At 41.7% G+C, this 24,691-nt stretch overlaps 1 protein-coding gene across 15 annotated transcripts in view; it reads right to left on the bottom strand.

Annotated features, from left to right (window-relative positions):
• tjp1b (tight junction protein 1b) overlaps nucleotides 1–24,691 on the bottom strand; it is a 139,806-nt gene that overhangs the window by 78,834 nt on the left and 36,281 nt on the right. For all 15 annotated transcript variants that reach the window (XM_060914810.1, XM_060914813.1, XM_060914809.1 and 12 more), the window contains exons 2-3: nucleotides 5,467–5,523; nucleotides 1,274–1,398 (exon numbers count right to left, since the gene is read on the bottom strand). In XM_060914810.1, the coding sequence (XP_060770793.1) occupies nucleotides 1,274–1,398; nucleotides 5,467–5,523 (182 nt within the window). The remainder of the gene's footprint in view (nucleotides 1–1,273; nucleotides 1,399–5,466; nucleotides 5,524–24,691) is intronic.

The raw sequence follows: 24,691 nt of genomic DNA, 5'->3' as shown, positions 1-24,691 counted from the left end.
GACATTTTCAGCAAGGGTGCCCAAACTTTTGCATGCCACTGTATGCGCATGTGGGTGTTCACTGGTTCAGATGGGTTACATGCAGAGGAGGAATTTTACTGTGCTTGAGTGTACATGTGACAAATAAAGGTGGTTTCTTCTTTCTTCTAAAGGCCAATTTATGCTGACAACCCAGTCCTCGCAGACGGTGTCGCAGATAGCGTCTGTGTAGCCCCCACCTTCGCAGACGCTCTGTGCGCACCTCCCAAAAATTGTGACCACCGCAGAAGCCTCGCAGACAAGAGGGCTCTGATTGGTCCACTCTACATCCGCTGTACACGCACTCCCGCTTCCCTACTTTCCCGGTTTGGTTTGTTTTCACGACCACCATTTTTAAAAACACGAGCGAAGATGGAGCAGCACGAAGAGCGGTTGATCGAGGAAGTACGTACATCTATACGACTCCAGTTCTAGTCATTATAAGTAACCGGAGGATAAACACTCCACTAACCACACCCACCAACTACTCCTAGCGATTTTGCGACTTCGCGCCCCCTTGCGTTGTAGCGGTGAATAACATCGCGCACGCCTATTACTCCCCGCTCAACGATAAATTACAACTGTCTGCGAAAAGCTGTCTGCGAAAGTCTTGTCGCAAGAGCATGCAGAGGCCTTAAGCATTTTTGCAATAATAATTTTAGATACACAAGTTTTGATTTTAGATGCATACATTTGATGTATGTACCTTTAACAAAATGATCACCGCAAACACGAGCATGTGAACTCTTAATTCCTTTCGAACACACTGAAAGGTTTGCGAGCCATTTTTCACGACGTCTTTGAGATATTTTTCGTTCTTTCACCTTTGTGCACAACTTTTGGTATCCTGTAATACTTTGTCTTTTTCTCGATTTGAACATCCAAATACAGAGCAACAATTTGCCATATTTGAAGGTGAAACACAAGAAACTACTGCAAAGCAACTAAACAAAATGTGATGCCTGCCCATCAGCTGGAAAACTGAATACATAATGAGGTGGATCACTACCAGGAGTGACATCTATTGCAAACAAAGAATAAAGGATTTTCTACATTAGAATAATACATACATTAACATTATGAACAACAGGCATGAACCACACATGGGCAGTCACTTCACTATATACTTTTGCCTACAATGAAAAGAAACCTCAATTTAATCTAGCGTTTCCAAACATTTGATTGGTAGTTCATGTTTACAAATGACGGTATATGCCAAAAAACAGGAAGCAGTAGTGTAGAGAGTGTGGCTTACTGCAACAGGCCCTCTGCTGGTCCTCCCTTTAACACATCAGAGATGACGATGGATGTCTCTCCACTCTGGAAGTGAGGGTTGTCCCTCCCACCTGAGATGGCGATTCCAAACCCAAACCCTGGAGCCTGCAGTGAGGAGCACAAATGATGCACAGAAAGGAAAACAAGATTTATAGAAACTTTGTCGCTATCCAATTTATGCGATTCGTTTTTCTGTACTCACAACAACTGCATTTGTAATCATGTTTTTCGCACTGTCACGCTGTTAGTTTCCACAAATACACACATAATGGAGAACTGCGATAAATGAACAGCTTAAAAATAGAAAGTAAAACACAGGCTATATGTGAACGCAAGAGTTCTTTAAGGCAGGAATAAAAAGTGAGTGGTCATGTCCATGACATGCACTAGTGAAGTGCCAAACCAAATATTATTATTGATTAGGCGCTTTTATTATTTAAAAAAAAAAAAAAAACACTCCCAGTCAAAAGTTTTAACATACCTGATTCAACAGCTTTCTTTATTTTTATCAATTAAAAGACACGTCATTCTTAAAAGTAATGGAATGTCATTTCTCTTTACTTAGTTGAGCACAATATGGATTATTACAGTTGTGGAGTAGGGCCATTTACTATTTACCGGTTTTGATTTCAAATGCATTAAAGGAACAGTCCACCGTACTTCCATAATGAAATATGCTCTTATCTGAATTGAGACGAGCTGCTCCGTACCTATCCGAGCTTTGCACGACCTCCCAGTCAGTCAGACACAGTCAGACGCGCTGTCACTCCTGTTAGCAATGTAGCTAGGCTCAGTATGGCCAACGGTATTTTTTGGGGCTGTAGTTAGATGCGACCAAACTCTTCCGCATTTTTCCTGTTTACATAGGTTTACATGACCAGTGACATGAAACAAGTTCAGTTACACAAATTGAAACGTAGCGATTTTCTATGCTATGGAAAGTCCGCACTATAATGACAGGCATACTAACACCTTCTGCGCGCTTCGACAGCGAATTGATACCTTCACTCCTGTTTTTTTTTCTCTCCCCCGCCCCCCCCAACTTCCGTCAATACAACCAACGTGACCACCAAGACAAGTAGCCTGCACTTCTTGTAACACATTCTAGTCAGGGGGGCGGGGGAGAGGGGGAAAACAGGAGTGAAGGTATCAATGCGCTGTCGAAGCGCACAGAAGGTGTTAGTACGCCTGTCATTATAGTGCGGACTTTCCATAGCATAGAAAATCACCACGTTTCAATTTGTGTAACTGAACTTGTTTCATGTCACTGGTCATATAAACCTATGTAAACAGGAAAAACATGGAAGAGTTTGGTCGCATCTAACTACAGCCCCAAAAAATACCACTGGCCATACTGAGCCTAGCTACATTGCTAACAGGAGTGACAGCGCGTCTGACTGACTGGGAGGTCGCGCAAAGCTCGGAGAGGTACGGAGCAGCTCGTCTCAATTCAGAGAAGAACATATTTCATTATGGAAGTACGGTGGACTGTTCCTTTAAGACAGCAAGAAACTGCACTAATTAACTTTTGATGAGGCACGCCTGTTAATTGAAAAACATTTCAGGTGACTACCGCATAAAGCTGGTTAAGATAATGCCAGAATAGGTAACTGCCAGAATAGCAAGGGAGGGGAAGCAGAAGGTACATCTGTGACTTTGTGGTGAAGGTCCAGGCCACAAATTTTGTGTAAAATTTATAAAGGCAATAGGGGCCTCGTGGTGCTTGTAAAACTAGTTTTTAACCATTGTTCAAGTAATATGTACAGAGCAAAATGTATTTTGCCCTATAACATTGTTCTTCCATGCCATTATCACTCTGGATAAATCTCAAATTGTGTGCACTACACCATTATACCTGCTGTACCTTAGGAAGTGCACACAAATAATGAACAGTAGGTCATTTGAGAACCTCTGTTGCCCCTTTTCCACCAAAGCAGTTCCAGGGCTGGTTCGGGGCCAGTGCTTAGTTTGGAACCGGGTTTTCTGTTTCCACCGACAAAGAACTGGCTCTGGGGCCAGAAAAACCGGTTCCAGGCTAGAGGTCTGCGCGGGTCGGATTTTTCAGTCCCGCTCCCGCCCGCATTGTGCAGTCCCACTCCCGCCCGCAAAGAATTATGATTTTCAGTCCCGCTCCCGCCCGCCATATTTTGTCCCGCTCCCGCCCGCAAATCCCGCATGATGCAGACGCTCGCGTTATTTCTCAGGAAAGTTCTTGTCTTGACACAGCGTGATGGTGCCCCGCCCCCTACTTTGAGTGGATTTGAGCATAAATATCTACAGCTCACGTTTGTTATTGTTTACCTTGTTTCTGAATACAGCATGTAGTATCATAATAATAATAATAATAATAATAATAATAATAAGTGCTGTCAAACGATTAAAATACTTAATCGCAAATCACACATTTTTATCACATGAGAAACCATTGTAATTCTCTGATCAGCGTAAAAAAGTGAATGGGCTTGCTTTGTACCAATGATTTTTTTTTTTTTATTGCAAAGCAGAGCTAGTAAAAGAAATGAATTGATTTACTGCTTGCGTTAGTCTACAACTTTAATCAGAGAGACATGTTACACAGTGACGGTAGGCTTGACTCAATGCTATCCCAGAAATCCTTCCTGTAATATGCAAATTTGGCCGCCTCTGATTGGACAGCAAAATTTGCATATTACAGGAAGGATTTCTGGGATAGCATTGAGTCAAGCCTACCGTCACTGTGTAACCTGTCTCTCTGATTAAAGTTGTAGACTAACGCAACAAGTAAATCAATTCACTCATGGTACTCTTGCTAGCTGGGTGTGAACTGCGAGTCATTAGAGTGATCAAAGAATTTCCCCTTAGGATGATCAATGGCAAGTTTAAGATGCCATTTCTCACTCAATCTGGTAATCTGACTTTCTCTGCAAATTTAGGCATCTTAAAATGTTTTTATTAATACCAAATAAAATATCCAGCACAAATTATATATGATAGACATAAATTAATAATTTAAAAATTTTATTTCAAGCACGTTTTTAGTTAGCGGGACTGCAGCTTATCACCGCTCACACCCGCGCCGCATATGTGCACTCCCGCTCCCGCGCGCATATGTACACTTCCGGTCCCGCCCGCAATGAGCTTTCAAAATTTGTCCCGCGCCGCACTGCTTTGCGGCGGGTCCCGCGGGAGTGCAGGGCTCTATTCCAGGCTAGCACCAACTCTCTGCTGGGCCAGAGAAAAGAACCGCTTACGTCAGCGGGGGGGCGGAGTTGTTAAGACCAACAACAATAACAAGACCGCGAAAGATCGCCATTTTTAAGCGACGAGAAGCAGCAGCTGTACAAACGCAAAGTCATCCATTATTATTATTGTTGTTGCTGCTGCTGCTTCTTCCGTGTTGTTTTTGCTTCGATATTTGCGCCAAAGTTTACGCAAACGTAGCGACTAAACTGACGTATACAGTGACGTAATGACGTGGCTTCCCTTAGCACCGTGAGCTATGGAAAAGCAAACTGGTTCTCAGCTGGCTCACAAGTTGAACGAGTTGTGAACCAGCACCAGCACTGGAACTGATTTGGTGGAAAAGGGGTATGTGAAAACTGTTGAGGATGCCATCTTGCTGTTGAGGTTCTTTAGTTGTTATTTAAGAAGAGAGAATTTTGCATTGTTCTTGTCCATTGTGGAATAAACCTCAAAAATGAGCTGAAACAACAACAAAATTTTAAATATAATTTATCGCATAAGGGGGAAAAAAAAATGCAAGCTGCTGAGAGTGGAGAATAGATGAATAAAAAGAATGACTGGTGTCCAAGATGTGTTCCCACCTCACTTCTAGCAGTTACTGAAGATGAATGAATGATAAAAGGGATAGGAGATAAAACAGGAGGCAATAAAGATAAAGGAAAGGCGGTGATGGTCAAAGAGATACAGAGAAAGGTCACAGAATAGTGATACAGAAAGGTCTTATGATGCAAGAGGGGACTGAAATAAAAGGAAAATATTACTGCCAGTGACAAAGTGCAGAAACCTTACTTTTAATTCAGTGCAAGTTCTCCCAATTACAGACATTAACGCTGCTTTAGAATTACCTTGACCAATTAATCAAACTAGCCAGATGATGGTTCAAGGGAACACGCGAGCCTGGATCTTTCAAAACATAATGAAGTAAAAAACCAGAAAAGCATCAATACCCACCCTGTGCAGAGTTACTGTGTGCTGTTCCCATATTACCGTCTCCTCCATTGCTGCACTCTGCATTGGGAAAAGAGAGGACAAGCAAAGAGTAAAGTTGTGAGATTTACATCCAAATTAACATCCTGCACACCCTGAGAGGATTACACGCCTCAAAACACAGTCGAATCTCAGTAGCATGCCAGCATCAGAATGTTTCTAAATTAGCGTGTGTGTTTTCCTTGGGCTCCTATTAGCCGGTGCATGACTGCATGATTTCCCCAAGAGTCTAAGGAACCATGATGTGCTGCACAATGACAGGAAGGAAGAATAATGTGGCAAACAAACAAACCAACCAACTCAGATATACCGTCTATGCAATGAAAAGAAATCAAAAAGCACAGCTTTTTTTTTTTAGATGCTAAATTTACAGGAGGTATATGAGCATTGGTTTATTCATTTATTTTTGCACCCTTTCTGGAAGGCCCACAACAACAGTACTATTATATTATATTATATTATATTATATTATATTATAGGTCATGCAGTTCAAGCAACTTTAATGGGTTAAAGAGAAATTCCACTGTTGTGGTTTAGAAACGCGTCAAGAAACACAACAGACTTTAGCATGAGATGCTCTGCAAGGGGCAATACCACGAAAACCACGAAAAAGTCAGTCAGAAAGGATAACGTCGGGTCATTTTTGCCAGGCCTGAAGGCTGCACCTGGCAGGATATTTACATATAAAAGTGGTGCATAACCTACATCGCTCACCCTCACCCAAAATGAACATCCTCATCTCCCCAGGTTTCAAAGGGCTTTTCCATGTACACTCAATGTAACAACTGAAACCTACAAGCAAACCACATACCTTCACCAAAAGCAAATAAATACCACAACCATCAGAATTGGTGTACCTTGCAACCTTCAGCTTGCTGTAAATTCACAGGGATGAGTTGAAAGAGGAAGTCTTTAGTAAACACTTCCTTTGGCATTGTTTAAACAAGCTAGAAGTCTAAGGGGGAAGCTGGCGACTGCCGAGTGCAGCATACCTCAGGACAATGGGATAGCAGTGGCTGAAGTAAACAAAGTGAAAGTATGCAGGTCTGTTAGAGAGCTTTAACCAAGAACCTTGGTCTGACAAGAGCTCATGCATCTCTCTGACAGATGAGTGTTCAGACCCTCATCTTAACAGTGGGGATGGAAGGATTGAGCAGGCAGTTTTCCAGGCGGACGTTCCACACTGCAGTCTATTCCTCTGCCTCCTCTACCCCAAATACAATCACTTACCCGGTCTCTTTCTGCCATCTCTGCAACACAACGCCAATAAACCCCTGGCAGGAAAACACGAGGAGAAGACTGCACAGCTTTACTGTAACTTAACAGCCTCCTGTGGATATGGGCAATGAAGTAAGATGGAGAAAACTAAACAGGCCTCGCTAGGTTAAACACAAATTTCTTTCCTTACATTTGTGGTGAATACTGTACATTAATTTTTTTTCACGGTCCGGTTTCCATCAAATCCTGCGCTCTGATTGGCTGGTGAGCGGGTCTGTATCCTACGATATGAACGCCGGTTACGGACCTCTGGCGACTCACTCGTTCACAACAACAAACATGGTAGCATTTTTGTCAACATTTATCTTTTTTTTTTTTTTTTTAAATAAAATATTTATTTATGAGTGATTCCACGCTTATGGGTACTGAAATGGGGACATGAACTTATTTTTAAAAATTCACCTAAAACCATTTCTTTTTTTACCATCAGGTCACAAAACATGTAATCTTTAATGAATGATATGTTAAAAGATAACTTTAATTTTCTGAGATGTAATAAAAACATATTTATATGCCAAAGTCAGAACGTAACAGAAGTGTTGGACATATATATTCTCAATTTTAACAATGTAGAATTACTTTTTGAAACATAGGAAGGTGATGTTTTAGCAAATATAATTAATAAACATGTGTAGTAGAATAAACATACACATTCTTTCAATAAGATTAACATGGTATATAGCTAGATTGTAATTAATTTGTAACAGACGCGAGATGGACAATCGTAACAGAAGTAATGTAACAGACATCATTTTGGAACTCATAGGCTTGACTTTGGCATATAAATATGTTTTTATTACATCTCAGAAAATTAAAGTTATCTTTTAACATATCATTCATTAAAGATTACATGTTTTGTGACCTGATGGTAAAAAAAAGAAATGGTTTTAGGTGAATTTTTAAAAATAAGTTCATGTCCCCATTTCAGTACCCATAAGCGTGGAATCACTCTTATAAGAATATCAAAAATCTTATAAATAAATTTTTGCCAGCGTTTCTCAGGAGAATAGCATTAATTTTACAGCATGGATAGCGATAACAGTGTTCACAGCGAAAGCGAGTTTTACTGCCCTGAGGAAGAAGAAATAAAATAAAACATTTCAGGAGAAAGCTAAAAACCTCTAACTGTTGCTAACGCCGAGCAAAAACATGGCTGAATCCTGAATGACTCAATTTTGTATAAATAGGGGATGACATAGGTGGCAAAATGTAGTTGTTTTCCTGTCACAGAAGTGCACTTGTATACTGAGGAGGAAGCAATTTGCATTACAGCCGTGAATGAGGATTCAAAATGGCGGCTCGCCTCGGCTTTCCCTTTCGGATGCTCTCGTTTTCTGTTACAATTTGGTAAAGAAAAAAATATATTATTTACCAGCTTAAGGTTGGTCCGTATGGTGAAATACCGTGACCTTGGCCTTGAATACTGACCTCGGCCCAGAGGGCCTCGCTCAGTACTTTCAAGACCTCGGTCACGGTATTTCATGATACGGACCTCCCAGCTGGTAAATAACATACACATATGCAGCTGTACTATGTTGATGAACAGTGAGGTTGAAAGTTAGGGTGCATCAGTTGCCCTCACTTTCATAAAATCTGATGCATGTTTGTTTGGGTGTTCCTTTTCACCAATAAAGACATCCTGTAAAATTTTTTGACCATATTCAAAAGTCTAATGGTGGCACCATGAGGTTCATTTTTTGCCAAAAAACGCTTAATGTTTTCGCGTAAGGTTTGAATCACAATGTTGGACTCCATTTATTGATTTCTTGTGAGCCAGAGATCATGTTAAGAACCTTCGCAAGGGATTGAGAAGCATTAATGTGATTCATAATACATTTGTATTGTTTAAAAGTATTTGAACAATGATTCAATGAACAGCTAAAACTCAAACTGTGCTTGATAATAGATTTAGAATATGTACTAAAAATGTGTATCTAAGATATTTGGGATACTCTATAAGGTGCCATAATGTTTCATGAAAAGTGATCGAAATTTTGTCATAAAAGTCATAAAATAGCAGCTTTTTCCATAACTTTGAGTTCCTGGTGCCACCATTAAACTTTTGAATTTTGTCAAAATATTTCACCCAGTGTGTTTTCTTACCAAAAGGAACATAAAAACAAAAATACATCATGATCGGAGGAACTTTTCATTTTTAGGGGGCAACTGATGCACCCTATTGAAGGTCAATATCAGCTTTGTCTGAGAATGCAGACGTCAACTACGCCTCATCTTTAAGTGCCAGCTGCCCTATTCTGTACACAAAAAAAGCAAACAGATACCCAGGACTGGTGAGTGCCACTCTAAGTGTCAGGGTTGTAAAAAATGTCAACCTTCCCACCTCCAGAGTTGGGCCAAATATGCTCATTAGACTCTCAGCCATAGATGGCTGCAACACAGTCATGATACAAAACCTTCCAAACATAGGGTTCTGAGTCAGAGTGTCTTTATTCTTACAAGTTTGATTCTTTTTGCCCATCTCATGATCCCTATAAAAGAAAGCATCCCTCCTAAATTATCCACTGTACGCTCCCTCTCAGTCAGCTGCCGTCTCCTATGAGGTGAGCGCACTGGCCAAATGAGCTCGTTCTGGGGACCATTAAAGCATAATGAAGCATGAGAAATGGATTATTAATTAAAAACAACAAAAAAAACCCTCATCTCCAATTCCTAATTCAGCAACAGATGAAAAAGTGTGGGAAGCTAGAAGTGTGGGAAATGAACTGAACGACGAGACAGCTACTACAAACTCAATCTCTTTACCTGTGTTTTGTAGGACATGGAGATTTTATATTATTGATTTTACTTGTACCCCCGGCTGAACGGGCTCGTTCATGCTATAACTGTAGCCTGTGAAAGAACGAGTGAGTATTTTTTTGACGAGAGATATAGGCAGAATTGGGGGCGTCGTGGCTCAGGTGGATAAGGCGCCATACCATAAATCCGGGGACCCGGGTTTGATTCCGACCCGAGGTCATTTCCCAATCCCTCCCCGTCTCTCTCTCTCTCCCGCTCATTTCCTGTCTCTACACCGTCCTATCCAATAAAAGTGAAAAAAGCCCAAAAAAATATTAAAAAAAAAAAAAAAGATATAGGCAGAATTGGCCAAATCCTCTTCTCATGCGTTAGACATTAACCCTATTCACAAGGCTGCTTTTTAAGTATGTAAACTGAGTGCCGAATTTAAAAACCAAGGTAAAAGGAAAACTGAAAGCCAAACATTAAGTTCTGTTTTGAAAACAAATTTAGATCATTTATTTCCATATCAAGCAACTCCTATTGTGTGTGTTTGTGTACACACACACAAAGAAAATGTCTATGTTCACCAAATACGTGTGCTATGGGATCAGACAATCCTGGAAACAGATGGTGTGTCTCATCTCAATTCAATTTTATTACATAGCACTTTTTACAGTGGACTTTATCGCAAAAGCAGCTTTACAGAGATCTGGATATAAAATTTTAATTCATCCCTAGTGAGCAAACCAGAGGTGACGTGGTAAGGAAAAATTCCCTGAGACATGAAGAAACCTTAAGGGCACTTTTTATAAATAGTCACCAAGTCGCCTAGCTTTAGCGATAAAAGCTAAAAACTCAGTGCCACTAAATATTACAGCATTAAATTACACAAAATTGTTACAAATAATTCAACACTCTTGACTGGGAACAGAAATTAGAAAATACTACAAGAGTAAAGTTCATTGATCATAAGAGGCCTGTTTGCTGATGCATGACTGACTACATTCCCTGGACATTTATACGGTATGGAACCAAAGGACGATGAAAAGTAAGAAATACAATTCTGTCAGCACAGAGGCTCTACTCTTATATTACAACAATAACATTACACTAAACAGGTTACACTTTATGCCTTTCATAATGAGGTACAATAACATGTCTATACTGCTCTTTAGGAATAGGCGTTCAGCACCATGTTAAAAGTAGACGGCCTTTCGAGTTCATAAAAATCGGTGAAATTTAAATCATTGTGATACATGTTTATTTCTGTAATATCTATTTTAAAAACACCCACCACACTCACACAACCCCAGGCTATTCTGTGGCTTGGAAGTGATTTAGTTTGAGGGGATTCCCGAGTAAATAGTATGCATGAAAAATCGCTCGCTTTGCAAGGTCAAGCAGACAGAGGAAGTCCATGTGCGCATGCGCACGCTTACCTTTGACCGTGCACTGACAGTTACATCATTCTGTCGCTAAACGAACAGCTGATCACACGGAGGTGCTCGCCGACATTTATTAGTTTAGTCCTGCGTTTCCTTTCTTTCGCAACATAACGTCTTTTCTTCTCGCTTTCCGTTACTGTAGTCGGTCTTTGTTTCATTTGCGCCCTCCAGTTCACTTTCCTGTTTCAAATTTGTATCCCACAACGCCTCGCGTGAACAAGGAAAGCCCACCACGTGACACATGACAGTCTCTTGTTTTGCGTGGTGGTGAAGCGGGGTGGGGTGGGGTGAGAAGGGAATTTAGGGACGTGTGGCCCTAAATTCATTAATTGTTCTATTTAAAAAAATAAAAGAAAATGCTAATAAAATTGGAAGCCTGTGATTCAAAATTCAGTAGCAGCTTTCAGTCTACTAAACAAAAATAACTGGGTGTCATGGAAAATTCTTTTTATGACCTAAACTTGAAAAATCTGAAAGGCAGTATAGCTTTAACCTCCTAGGGCTTAGCGGTCACATGCGTGGACAGCACTTTATGGAAATTCGGAACAAGAATCCACATATGTGGACATACTTTTTCTCTAAAAGTACATCTTATCAAAAGATGATGCTTAATTTTTATTCTAATCAGGTTCTAATAAGCCCAAATAGCAAAGAGAAATAAAAAATGCATGTAAAAAAAACAGCTTGGGCCTTAGGAGGTTAAATTACCACCAGCAATAGTACCATTTCAATTGAGGTGCTGTAGTCAGTGACGAGTATAATCCTCAGTGACAAAGAGAAAATGATCAGCAGTGGTCACAGTGACTAATACATTCGTCATCTTTATCACAGGTCATCTTTTACAGAACTGTCTCGCTGAAATGCAGCCCCAGTGAACACACACACTTTAGGAAGCCAGAGTGTAAACAAACAATGAGCGCGTGCTTGTGACCAATACAAATCGACAACACGTAATGACGACATGAGCGCAAAGCTTTTGACCAATCACAGTGCGTCTCCATCAGCCTGGTGTGGTGATGTCATCATCTCTGCATGAACCAAACAATGGCGCAGTCTAAACTGAGGAAGTATTTTTGGGCTTCTTCAAGCACTGAGGATGATTTAAGGGCTGAAACAGGCCTGGTGGAGGCACACTCAGAGCCCCGACCGTCCCCGAGCGCAGGCAGGAATACAGGGGTCGGGTTAAACAAACTCAAGTGAAAGTGCTGTCAGCTGGCGAGCGACCTAACAGAGCTCCGTTTCAGGGCTACAACCCCCAGGGCTTCACCCTCAAAAAACACAGATTAATAGAAAACCACCAACTTGGATGTCATCTGGGATTTTGAATGTTGTAATATAATAATGTAGGTTAGAATTGGTGTCTCTGTGATCCTAAAGGAGAGAGATGTGAGTGAGAAGTGTTTTTATTAAAGCCTAGGTCACAACCGGACGTACGATTTTTTGGCCGTGCGATTTTTGGTGTTTCCCAAATCGCTGCAGTTTTTTTTTTTGTTCATGGAGAAAGACGCACGTTGGCCGTAAGTTTGTCTTGCAATCTGGAAAAAAAAAAAAAAAAACGTAAGCGCCCGTAGAGTTTGACATGACAAAGAACCTCTGCGGCTCGAAAATCAGCACGTCACACGCGTGCCCTCCGTGCGTTTCTTGCGTTTTTTTGCACGTAGACCGGCCGTAGGAGCACATACAGCCAGTTGTGACCGAGGCTTAAACTGATGATTAATTTTACTAGTGACATTAAGTCAATTGACACGTGCCTCAGTTTCCTGAGACATTATGGGTGTTTATAATAGAGACAGAAACTGAAGTGAACGACATGCATGTTAAAGAGCAGTGTAAAAATCACTAATGAAGACCTGTGAGTGAGTGATGATAATATTACCCTGTAAAGTTAGATGTAACCTCGCCAACCTACGGATGCTAATCTCCTTAAAAAAAAAGTACCCACAAGCCCCAGGAAAACTGGACTGAGCCCCCGGTCTGTTCAACAGCTGGAATAGAAACGGCCCTGGGAGAACTAACGCATGATGGAAAACACGGGGTCATTCAGAATCAGTTTTTAAAGAATGATTCTGTGTTCGGTTTGTGAATCGAATCCAGATTCCTTCAGTGTTGTTTGGTCCCAGATTCTTCTCGACTCTGTTCAACTGTAAATCCAGTTTTGTGTTGAAGTAAAGGCTAAAGGGAGTCCTGATACCTCTTTTGAATAATTCTATGCTAAATTAACCTGAAATAAGCTCAAACTAAAGAGGTTTATTTTATCTCGATGGTGCACAGGGCACCCAAAATCAGGGCTCTCTTTTTTGATGCTGGAGTGGAGCCCAAATCTTATATGTAATGAGCTCCATCTGTATAAATATTTGAGTTGTGCCAGTTTGGTTGGTGTAAACCTGTATTAAGTCCACTTTGATAAGTCAGTAACTAAGAACAAGTAACTTCAGAACATGTTGAATAAATATAGAATCAGAATTTGTCATTGTATCAAGTACAACGAAATTAAAAGCTAACTAAAGTGCAAGACCACATAGGAATAGAACAGACCCCAAAAAAAACCCACAAAACACTTGTAATAGATCTTTATTTTATGGCACACATCTATCATTTCATGATATCATGTGCAAGTAGATTTGGTTGTACTTTGGGGTCGAGAGCTTTGCTGGCGAAGCTCGATAGGTTTAGAATGAGGTGGTCATGTATTGAGATAAATATCTTCGCAAGTTTTTTTTAATCATACAAGCATGATAAACTTTATACTTTACACCAGGGGTCATCAAACTCCGGCCCGCGGGCCAACTCCGACCCGCCACCCCCCTTTGACCGGCTCCCCAGCCCCTCTGCCCCCCACCACTTGAACCGGCCCTATGAGGCAATCCCCAAAAGTGGTCATGGCCTATTTTTTTTTTTTTAATGGCTTTTTGGCAAATAATAATATGTCTGCATCTTGTATTTTGTTGATTATCAATTAAAATTGATATTTAGTTATAAAATGAACTATTCATATTTTCCGAATTTTCGTCATATGCTCGCGATCAAGCAGTGACAGGCAGCGCACGCGCAGAGAACTGTCAGTGTTCAGGACAGCAAAATGGCTAGCGGTCAGTGAAAAGCTGACCGAGAGTGCAGAGTTTTTAAAGAACAGTGGACCACCGATTATTTTTTCGTTAGTGTAAGGACCGTGCAGTTTATCTTGTATGTAAAGAAAGTGTGTCGGTTTTCAAAGAATATAATCTGCGTCGTCACTACAAAACCCGCCACAGAGAGTATGCTAGTTTGCGAGGGCAAACAAGAGAAGACAGGATTCGGAGGATGAAATGCGGACTGGCTGTGCAACAGAATACATAATACATTCCTTCACCAAACCCAGATCAACCAGGCTGCTGTCCGAGCTCGCTATAAGGTAGCTCACCTACTAGCTACCCATGGAAAGCCGTTTACTGATGGGGTCTTTGTTAAAGTATGCATGCTTGCTGTGGCTGAGGTGGTGTGTCCCGACAAGAAGGATGCGCTCAACGCGGTGAGTCTCTCCGCACCTACTATGACCAGGCGAACCGAAGATTTGGGGGACAACGTGCATGACCAGCTGAATGAGAGAGAGTCAGAATTCGAGTTTTTTGCTTTGGCCATGGATGAGAGCAATGACGTGCAGGACACAGCACAACTGCTGTGATCTATTGCTCATATTATTACAATTTCACTGGTTTTTTTTAAATGTATTTATTTTATAGGCCTATTTATTTGACCTGTATTAAGTGCTGCACACAATTATTAATATTATTAATAATATCAACAGGCCTACCTACAATTTATAAATTTTCCACTCACCTTTGCCAGCATCAGTCACCTCAACTAGGCAGATGTTTCTTACCTTGATAGCTTTGATGTTATTTTTATTTGAAAATAAACGGAATATCTGTGGTATTTCAAATGAAAACAAAGTGTGAAGACTCAATTACTACTTTTGCAAACCACTAGTAAAGATAAACAAATATGTGCCAGGCTAGTAATCTCTACTACACAATGAGGCCTGCTGGTGGTCATATTTGTCTGGGTCATACAATTCTATGTTATATAGCTGACCCGGCCCCCCATCACAGTCAGGAACGACAATGTGGCCCCCAGAGGAAAAAAAAAAAAAAGTTTGGTGACCCCTGCTTTACACCTTCCTATGTGGCCACTAACATATTATTAGGTTTTTAAATTACCCAAATTAGATGAAACATAAAACTTGTCACCTTACTCAGTCCCACCAGAGTCAGAGGGCCGAGTGCCCACTTCCGCATTCATAAGACTGTTCACATGCCCCATGTCTGAAATCGCTCCCTACTCACTATATAGGGCACTATATAGTGGGGACGCCATTTTGTAGTGCTGTCCAAAACAATAGTGAGGATTATCACAACCTATTTAGTGTACTCAAAGTATCCCACAATGCAGTCATGCTGAAAGAAATCAAATTAAAAAGTCTCAAATTTGAGATTGAATAAAAGGCAGCAGCAAAGAAGAAAGTATTCAGCTTTGATTTAAAAAAAGGAAAGATACCGGTACTTTGTATTGATTAATGTGGGAAATACACCCAGTATAACATGTATTTATCACAAAAATACATGCAGGTATTTATTATTTTGAAAACCCGCCAGCTGACTGATCTGGCACGTTTTAATTGTGTGACAGTAACGATGTAAATACCAACATGATGGACTAGTATCCAAAAGCATTTTTTTTTCATTTTACCAATGAGCTCACGATTATAGCCCTCTATAAAGTAATTCCCTAAATAGGGGGTAGTGAACGAGTGAGTGATTTCGGACACAGGGATGGTAATGGCATGATAATCACTTTCACTCTTTCGGTTTTGATTGGTTTCTCTTTCACAGTGGGAACGCCCACCGTAAACGGGATAAACTCTGTCTGGCATAGTTTGGACTGTTTGGAGGTAAAACTTGTTGCGAGATGGCATGCGAATTTTATGCGCTTCGGATGATTCAGGACAGCGATTCAATTTCAGGACAGCGATTCAGTTCCATCTTGAGAACTGCGACACTGATGAACGGTGCCCTTTTTTTTTTTTTTTTTAAATACTTCGACTCAATCCAGCCAAAGATCAGTTCAAGTAAGTGTAAATGTTTCTTCTATTTCTTATGAGCAGATTGGTTGATAATGTACTATCTTAGACTGGTGTTTGCAACACGGGGTCAGTGACCAGTCCACTGCAGCCCAGACAAATCGGACAAACCAACGACTGCGCGTCACTACCGGTGCCGGAACAGCCCATGAAGGAGGCAACATGTCGCTGACCGTACCTGACTGGTGGAGCAGGGACTTAAAACTCATGCATACTTGACAAGAGCTTATGATGAACGTTACATGACAGAACCACTGGTATCATACATGATCTTTTGAAACAGATAGTAATTAAATTAAAATTCACTACAGGTACCTTTTAAGTCCCATATCATTATACTCAAGCAAAAACGCACTCAAACGACCAGCTAACACGTCCCTTTTTTTTAAAAAAAAGGTATATTGCTCATTACATTTTTTAATGAAATTAACTAGCAAAAGACGACACCCTCTTGCACATTTAGTTTTTCCACTTTTTCCCAGAAAACCAGAAGGCTTTAGTTTCCCCAGAACACCCAAGCCAATCGAGATTTCTAGTGTAGGAAGGAGCCTGGCACAAGTGTCCGCTGACAGCTCTCTCTCTCTCTCGACTAAGGGGGCTGCAGGCAGAGACTGAAGCAGAGCCATTTGGGCCCACACACAGATGGATCAGACAGCCGAGTGCAGCTATAACGAGAGGCTGGGGCCAAGCACTCCCTAACAGAGGCAGCTGTCCAAATCAGCTCATCAATAAGAACAAAGCAAATGGGATGGGAGAGCGAGTTATCACATCAGCATATTACTAGCTGTACACAATATACAGGGTGTTTAAAAAAAAAAATTTGATATTTCACAATCTAATAACTTTGCCAATTTTCATTCAATTGAACTCAAATTTTAACAGCATGTGTGGAAACGGGTCAAAATGTTTTTACCTTTTTAGGTATAGAGATCTTGCAGTCACGTGACCGGAAAGTTCACAGCCGCCATCTTGTCGGTAAAAAACACAGCTTGAATACTGCTGCACTCGTGTACAGAATGGATCAATTTCAACCGACGGACTACACGGCTCATTTTTCTAATGAACAGATAATTAGATATATGTCTAAAATAAACGATCTACAGATTAGTGACCCTTATGGCTTACCGGACGGAGTTTTCACGACCGTGTCAGTGGATTTTGAACTGCCAGCGGAATACCCAGAGGTGTATAATTACCCAGGCTTTCGTCTAAACGGGGGAACAGGGGCGCTGCGCCCTCTTACTCTCGGCGTGCGCCCCCTTACCGACTCCGTGAAAACATCCCAGCAACACTACATGACAATGTGTCTGATCATCAAATACGTTATAATTGCTCCAAAAATATTCCAATCATAGTAGATACACCGCCAGACGGTGCAAAAACAATCCGAATTGGCGTTTTCCAGACTGAGGCGCCATGCTGTTTAGTTGTCGCGGCTGCTCTCGGGAGATTTGACATGGGTTACATACAAGGTCAGCTGACTTGTAGAGCGAGATTTCTCGAGACTGAATGACCTGTCAAAAGCTCCCGCACCGGTGGGTGAAAGAAGTAGTTCGCGAGTTGTTTTTGTTGACACTTGGGCATTTAAAGATGTCATCCCACGGCACGAAGCGGAAGAAAGCCAAAGACTGTCCGGGGCAGAAGAAGATTACTTCTTTCTTTTTCAATGTTGACAGACAATTTGTTACAATTTCCCTCTCAGATAGCCTCGGAATGTCCCATTGGAGCATTTTTCAAAGGCTTTGCGCGGGGGGGGGGACAACCGGCACCATCTCCCCCCGCTTCGCTCCCTCGCCATGGTGAGCGCCCTCATACTAAATTTTTCTAGAAAAAACCCTGATTACGTCATTAACTTTCCCTCGCTGTTCAGTGGTGAAGCACTGTGTACTTATAAATCTCTGCACAGTTATCTTTACAGAAATTCAGGATTTGTCAGCCCCCCTCAGATGTAGCATCTTGTAAACAAGAAAATAACAATCCTCATTGGACGGGTAAGTCACTTAAGTATTGAGTATAGCACTGACCAGCCGATTATAGAATAGAATAAGGTAATTCCAGCTGTAATTCCAAATCGTCCGTCTTGTTTACATGGATCTGGCATTGGAGAGGTAGAGGCTTAGCAGTGGAGGTTTGAGTGGCTGTTTTCTGAGCTTAGTCAACAGGCCGGCTCTGCCTGCAGCCTCGCTTTTGCTTCCGCTCCCGACGCCGCCTCCTTCGCCTGCCAGACCCGATAACAATCCACGGAGACCCCGCTGGTCTCGCTATCTCGTCCGGAATGTTGTGCATGCGATGGAAATCGCTACAAACTGTCATTTTCTGCTGGAAACCAATGTCCAGTAAGTACATACGGTTGTAGTGGATATTGAAGTCCGGTACAGACGAACAACACGCAAAAATACACACAAAAAACATAAACGTGCACTGGTAGGGAGAGCTTGTAGCCGCAGCCGTTGTAGTAGCATTGTAGGTTTTCCAGAAGAAAAAGGTAGAAGTAGAAGCAGAAGTAGAACTAGAAGCAGAAGGCGGAAATATAGCGTTTGACCGACAAGATGGCGTCTGTTACAATCTGGATCGGCTGTGACGTCACATGCAAGATCTCTATAGAAATGCCATTCACTGGAAAAGAAAAGGCGCTGTGTGTGTTAGAGTACGCTCGAACACAGTCGAACCAGACTGTGCAGCGTGTATTTACAGTGGGGCAAAAAAGTATTTAGTCAGCCACCAATTGTGCAAGTTCTCCCACTTAAAAAGATGAGAGAGGCCTGTAATTTTCATCATAGGTACACTTCAACTATGAGAGACAGAATGGGCGGAAAGAATCCAGGAAATCACATTGTAGGATTTTTAATGAATTAATTGGTAAATTCCTAGGTAAATAAGTACTTGGTCACCTACAAACAAGCAAGATTTCTGGCTCTCACAGACCTGTAACAACTTCTTTAAGAGGCTCCTCTGTCCTCCACTCGTTACCTGTATTAATGGCACCTGTTTGAACTCGTTATCAGTATAAAAGACACCTGTCCACAACCTCAAACAGTCACACTCCAAACTCCACTATGGCCAAGACCAAAGAGCTGTCAAAGGACACCAGAAACAAAATTGTAGACCTGCACCAGGCTGGGAAGACTGAATCTGCAATAGGTAAGCAGCTTGGTGTGAAGAAATCAACTGTGGGAGCAATTATTAGAAAATGGAAGACATACAAGACCACTGATAATCTCCCTCGATCTGGGGCTCCACGCAAGATCTCACCCCGTGGGGTCAAAATGATCACAAGAACGGTGAGCAAAAATCCCAGAACCACACGGGGGGGGGGCTAGTGAATGACCTGCAGAGAGCTGGGACCAAAGTAACAAAGGCTACCATCAGTAACACACTACGCCGCCAGGGACTCAAATCCTGCAGTGCCAGACGTGTCCCCCTGCTTAAGCCAGTACATGTCCAGGCCCATCTGAAGTTTGCTAGAGAGCATTTGGATGATCCAGAAGAGGATTGGGAGAATGTCATATGGTCAGATGAAACCAAAATAGAACTTTTTGGTAAAAACTCAACTTGTCGTGTTTGGAGGAGAAAGAATGCTGAGTTGCATCCAAAGAACACCATACCTACTGTGAAGCATGGGGGTGGAAACATCATGCTTTGGGGCTGTTTTTCTGCAAAGGGACCAGGACGACTGATCCGTGTAAAGGAAAGAATGAATGGGGCCATGTATCGTGAGATTTTGAGTGAAAACCTCCTTCCATCAGCAAGGGCATTGAAGATGAAACGTGGCTGGGTCTTTCAGCATGACAATGATCCCAAACACACCGCCCGGGCAACGAAGGAGCGGCTTCGTAAGAAGCATTTCAAGGTCCTGGAGTGGCCTAGCCAGTCTCCAGATCTCAACCCCATAGAAAATCTTTGGAGGGAGTTGAAAGTCCGTGTTGCCCAGCGACAGCCCCAAAACATCACTGCTCTAGAGGAGATCTGCATGGAGGAATGGGCCAAAATACCAGCAACAGTGTGTGAAAACCTTGTGAAGACTTACAGAAAACGTTTGACCTCTGTCATTGCCAACAAAGGGTATATAACAAAGTATTGAGATTAACTTTTGTTATTGACCAAATACTTATTTTCCACCATAATTTGTAAATAAATTCTTTAAAAAATCAGGCAATGTGATTTTCTGGATTTTGTTTTTCTCATTTTGTCTCTCATAGTTGAAGTGTACCTATGATGAAAATTACAGGCCTCTCTCATCTTTTTAAGTGGGAGAACTTGCACAATTGGTGACTGACTAAATACTTTTTTGCCCCACTGTATAAGAGAATTCTCTAAAAATGCACCAACTGCAATGCAGATTTGGATGCGGCACAAAAAGTTCAAAAAGAGGAAGGCTGTCTGTGCAGGGCAAAAGGATCTGGACGACCACCAGCATCGGAAGAGATGGTCAAGCGGGTTCGCGAAAAACTCTTGCGAAGCCCCAATAAGTCCATAAGAAGAACAAACCCGGAGACCCAGATTACTCCAATGACAGTTTGGCGTGTCCAGAGGAAACGTTCGTGAATGAAACCTACAAGTTGCGCCTCGTTCAGTGCCGTGTCTCAGACAGCGTGTATATTGAAAGTTTGTGAATTTGTTCATGGAATCCACATACTTTTGAATTTCTCATTCAAATTTTGAGGAATAAAATCTTATATTGCTCAACATCAAGCCTGTTCATTTGCATAGACTATGTAGTTCCTAGGATATTTATCTCTCAAATAATATATTTGTTTTGTTTAAAAAAAAAAAAACCCTGTATATGCACACACTCCCTGGCCAATTTAATAGGAACACCTGTTTCTAAATGCAATTATGCAATCAGCCAACCACGTGTGAGCAATCAGACGACATTTTCAAGCTGACAGGAAGGCTATGGCAACCCAAATAAGCACTCTTCACTACAACCCCAATTCCAAAAAAGTTGGGACACTATGTAAATAACAGAATGCGATAATTTGCAAAATCATGGAAACCCTAGATTTCATTGAAAATCGTACAAAGACAAACATGTCAAATGTTGAAACTGAGAAATTTTGTGTTTTTTGAAAAATACGCACTCATTTTGAATTTGACGCCAGCAACGCGTTTCAGAAAAAAAAAAAAAAGAAGGTTGGGACAGGGGCATGTTTACCATTGTGTTGCATCATCTCTACTTTTAACAACACTCTGTAAACGTTTGGGAACTAAGGAGGCCAGTTGCTGTAGTTTTAAAACAGAAATGTTGTCCCATTCTTGCCTGATATACAATTTCAGTTGCTCAACAGTTCGGGGTCTCCTTTGTTGCATTTTGTGCTTCATAATGTGCCAAATGTTTTCAGTGGAAGACAGGTCTGGATTGCAGGCAGGCCAGTTTAGCACCCAGACTCTTACTATGGAGCCATGCAGTTTTAATATGTACAGAAAGCAGTTTGGCGTTGTCTTGATGAAAGGAGGAAGGTCTCGCCTGAAAAAGACTGTCTGGATGGCAGCATATTGCTCTGAAACCTGTATCTCTCATTCAGCAATAATGACGCCTTCCCAGATGTACAAGCTACCCATATCACATGCACCCTCATACCCTCACAGATGCTGGCTTTTGAACTGTGCACTGATAACAAGCCGGATGGTCCCTCTCCTCTTTAGCCTGGAAGACGTGGTGTCCATGATTTCTAAAAAGCATTTCTACTTTTAATCCCATCAGACCTCGGGACAATTTTCCACTTCGCCTCAGTCCATCGTAAAAGAGCTCGGGCCCAGAGAAGCTGGCGGTGTTTCTGGATATTGTTTATATTTGGTTTTAACTTGCATTTGTGGATGCAGCAATGAACTGATTTCACAGACGATGGTTTTCTGAAGTGTTCCTGAGCCCATACAGTGATTTCCACTACAGACACGTGTCTGCTTTTAATGCAGTGTCGCCTGAGAGCCTGAAGATCACAGACATCCCCAATGTCAGTCTTCCATCTCGTCTCTTGCATACAGAGATTTCTCCAGATTTTCTGAACCTTTTAAATGATATGTACCATAGATGATATGACCCCCAAATTCTTTGCAATTGTATATTGAGGAATGTTATTAACTTGTTGCACTGTTTGCCCACGCAGTCTTTCACAGAGCGATGAACCCCTCCCCATCTTTACTTTGCTCTTTTTATACCCAAATCATGTTACCGACCTGTTGCTATTTAACCAAGGTTTATATTTTTTTTTTTAGCATTACATTACTTTCAGTCTTTTGTTGCCCGTCCCAACTTTTCTGAAATGTGTTGCTGACATCAAAAATTCAAAATGAGCATATATTTTTCAAAAAGCAAAATTTCAGTTTCCATATCTGATATGTTGTCTTGGTCCTATTTTCAATGAAATATAGGGGTCCCATGATTTGCAAATCTTCACATTCTATTTTTATTTGTGTTTTACACAGTGTCCCAACTTTTTTGGAATTGGGATTATACGGGGGGGACAAACATCTCAGAAGCTTGAGGCTGATGAGCTACAATAGCAGGAGACAATATTGGGTTCCACACCTATCAGCCATGAAGAGGTGCCCGAGGCTATAGTGAGCATGAGGCCGGTTGAAGATTGGAAAATACTAAGTGAAAAGAAAGATCACTTCAAACTGTCTTATTTATATCCATTAACTAGTCACCAATGATTTTATGTATCCATATGGCACTATAAGACACTGTTTAGTCTCATCTCACTCAGTGCGTTTACATGCACATAGAGAAAATCGAATTTCTGCCGTAGCTCGACTGAAATCGAAGTTCTAAATGCCATGGAAACACCTTAGCTCGGCTGAAATCGAACCGAACTTGATTTCTCGTAATCGAGCTACGCGACCTAGATTATGCGATTGTAGCCGAGCTACTTAGTGCATGTAAACCCTATCGAGCTACGTAGTCGAGCTACTTACTTCAGCACTGCCCCTTCCGGAAGTGACGAGTGACGAGACCACAAGCGGGAAACACAACAGCCTCGGTCGGCATGACAACGAATCATGACAACGGCATGAATCTTTTCTTTTTGTGGCATTGTTTGCACTGTTAAAATTTAGCTCACTTACTGAATCACCAAATACATCTGTACAGCTGTTGCATAGCTGTGAATTGTGTACATAAACAAGTCACTGTATTTGTGTGTGTGTGTGTGTGTGTGTGTGTGTGTATCCAACATCTGAAGAATGTCAATAAAAACAAAAGAACTTTTTGTGTATTTATTAAGACAAGTTAAATTGTAAATAAAAAATGGACTTTAGAAAAATATTTTTTGTAAGCAAAAAATGGACTTTAGAAAAATATACAATTGTGCAAAACAATGGTCTGCGCAGGACAGTTTGTAGCCATACAGTCTGTTAGAGCAAGCCTAACAGCTTGAGCACAGAACTTGTGAACACGGATAACTTTGTTTATACTCTTGAATAGCTCTTCTTCATGACGACAACCGGAAGTGTACCAACACGATGGGGTGTGTAGCGCCACCTGTGGCTCGGGTGCACAATGTACCTCACACAATAGTTCGATTTCCTTGTGTGCATGTAGGAATGGATTTCTCTGGCACCCCTGCTGGGACCCTTAGCTCGATTACCGACAGCAGCTCGATTTGGATGTGGATGTAAACGCACTGACTATCTGTAGCCGCTTTATCCTGTTCTACAGGGTCGCAGGCAAGCTGGAGCCTATCCCAGCTGACTACGGGCGAGAAGCGGGGTACACCCTGGACAAGTCGCCAGGTCATCACAGGGCTGACACAGACACAGACAACCATTCACACTCACGTTCACACCTACGGTCAATTTAGAGTCACCAGTTAACCTAACCTGCATGTCTTTGGACTGTGGGGGAAACCGGAGCACCCGGAGGAAACCCACGCGGACACGGGGAGAACATGCAAACTCCACACAGAAAGGCCCTCGCCGGCCACGGGGCTCGAACCCGGACCTTCTTGCTGTGAGGCGACAGTGCTAACCACTACACCACCGTGCTGCCCAACACTGTTTAGTGCTTATTTTAATTTAGTTCAAAAAGTGAAACACACACATGATCCTGTTAATCATGAAGTGACTGATCATTTGAACCATTAAAACACAAACCATTTAAAAACCAACAACAATGGTTATGCATATGAAAATAAAAGGTGGCCATGAAATTGTTTGAGGGCTTCTGTATGTTGATGTATTTTGTAACAGGAGGTCAGGAACAGATTGTTGAAGGGCTTGACCAAATTCCACAACCATTCAGGATGCGTTATTCATCCCCGTCAAATCCAAAGAAACTCAGATGTGGCTTAACCAATCTGTTAAATAATATAGCCAAGGGTTTAAAAGGTGTAGATTTCTCACTACTCATTTTTCCCTCTGCGACATGTTCCATATCCTAGTGTGGTTTCCGAGCACTGGGCCTGGAATTGGTACTGTCCCACAGCACATTTTCCCCTCCACCCTGCAGTAAGCCTAATGTGGTAGCAAGAGAGTATTAGAGGTCCTGCAGGGAAAGACTGCTGTTCAGGCAGTGAAATAAAACTATCATCAAGATATAAGCATTCAAGACAACTTGGGCATGTACACACGCTTGCCCCAAGTCATACACACACACACACACACACACACA

The sequence above is a fragment of the Neoarius graeffei genome, chromosome 2 (assembly GCF_027579695.1).
Source record: "Neoarius graeffei isolate fNeoGra1 chromosome 2, fNeoGra1.pri, whole genome shotgun sequence".
In the NCBI taxonomy this organism is placed as follows: domain Eukaryota; kingdom Metazoa; phylum Chordata; class Actinopteri; order Siluriformes; family Ariidae; genus Neoarius; species Neoarius graeffei.
The sequence above is the reverse complement of the archived record's forward strand: the minus strand, read 5'-3'. Positions and strand labels throughout refer to the sequence as shown.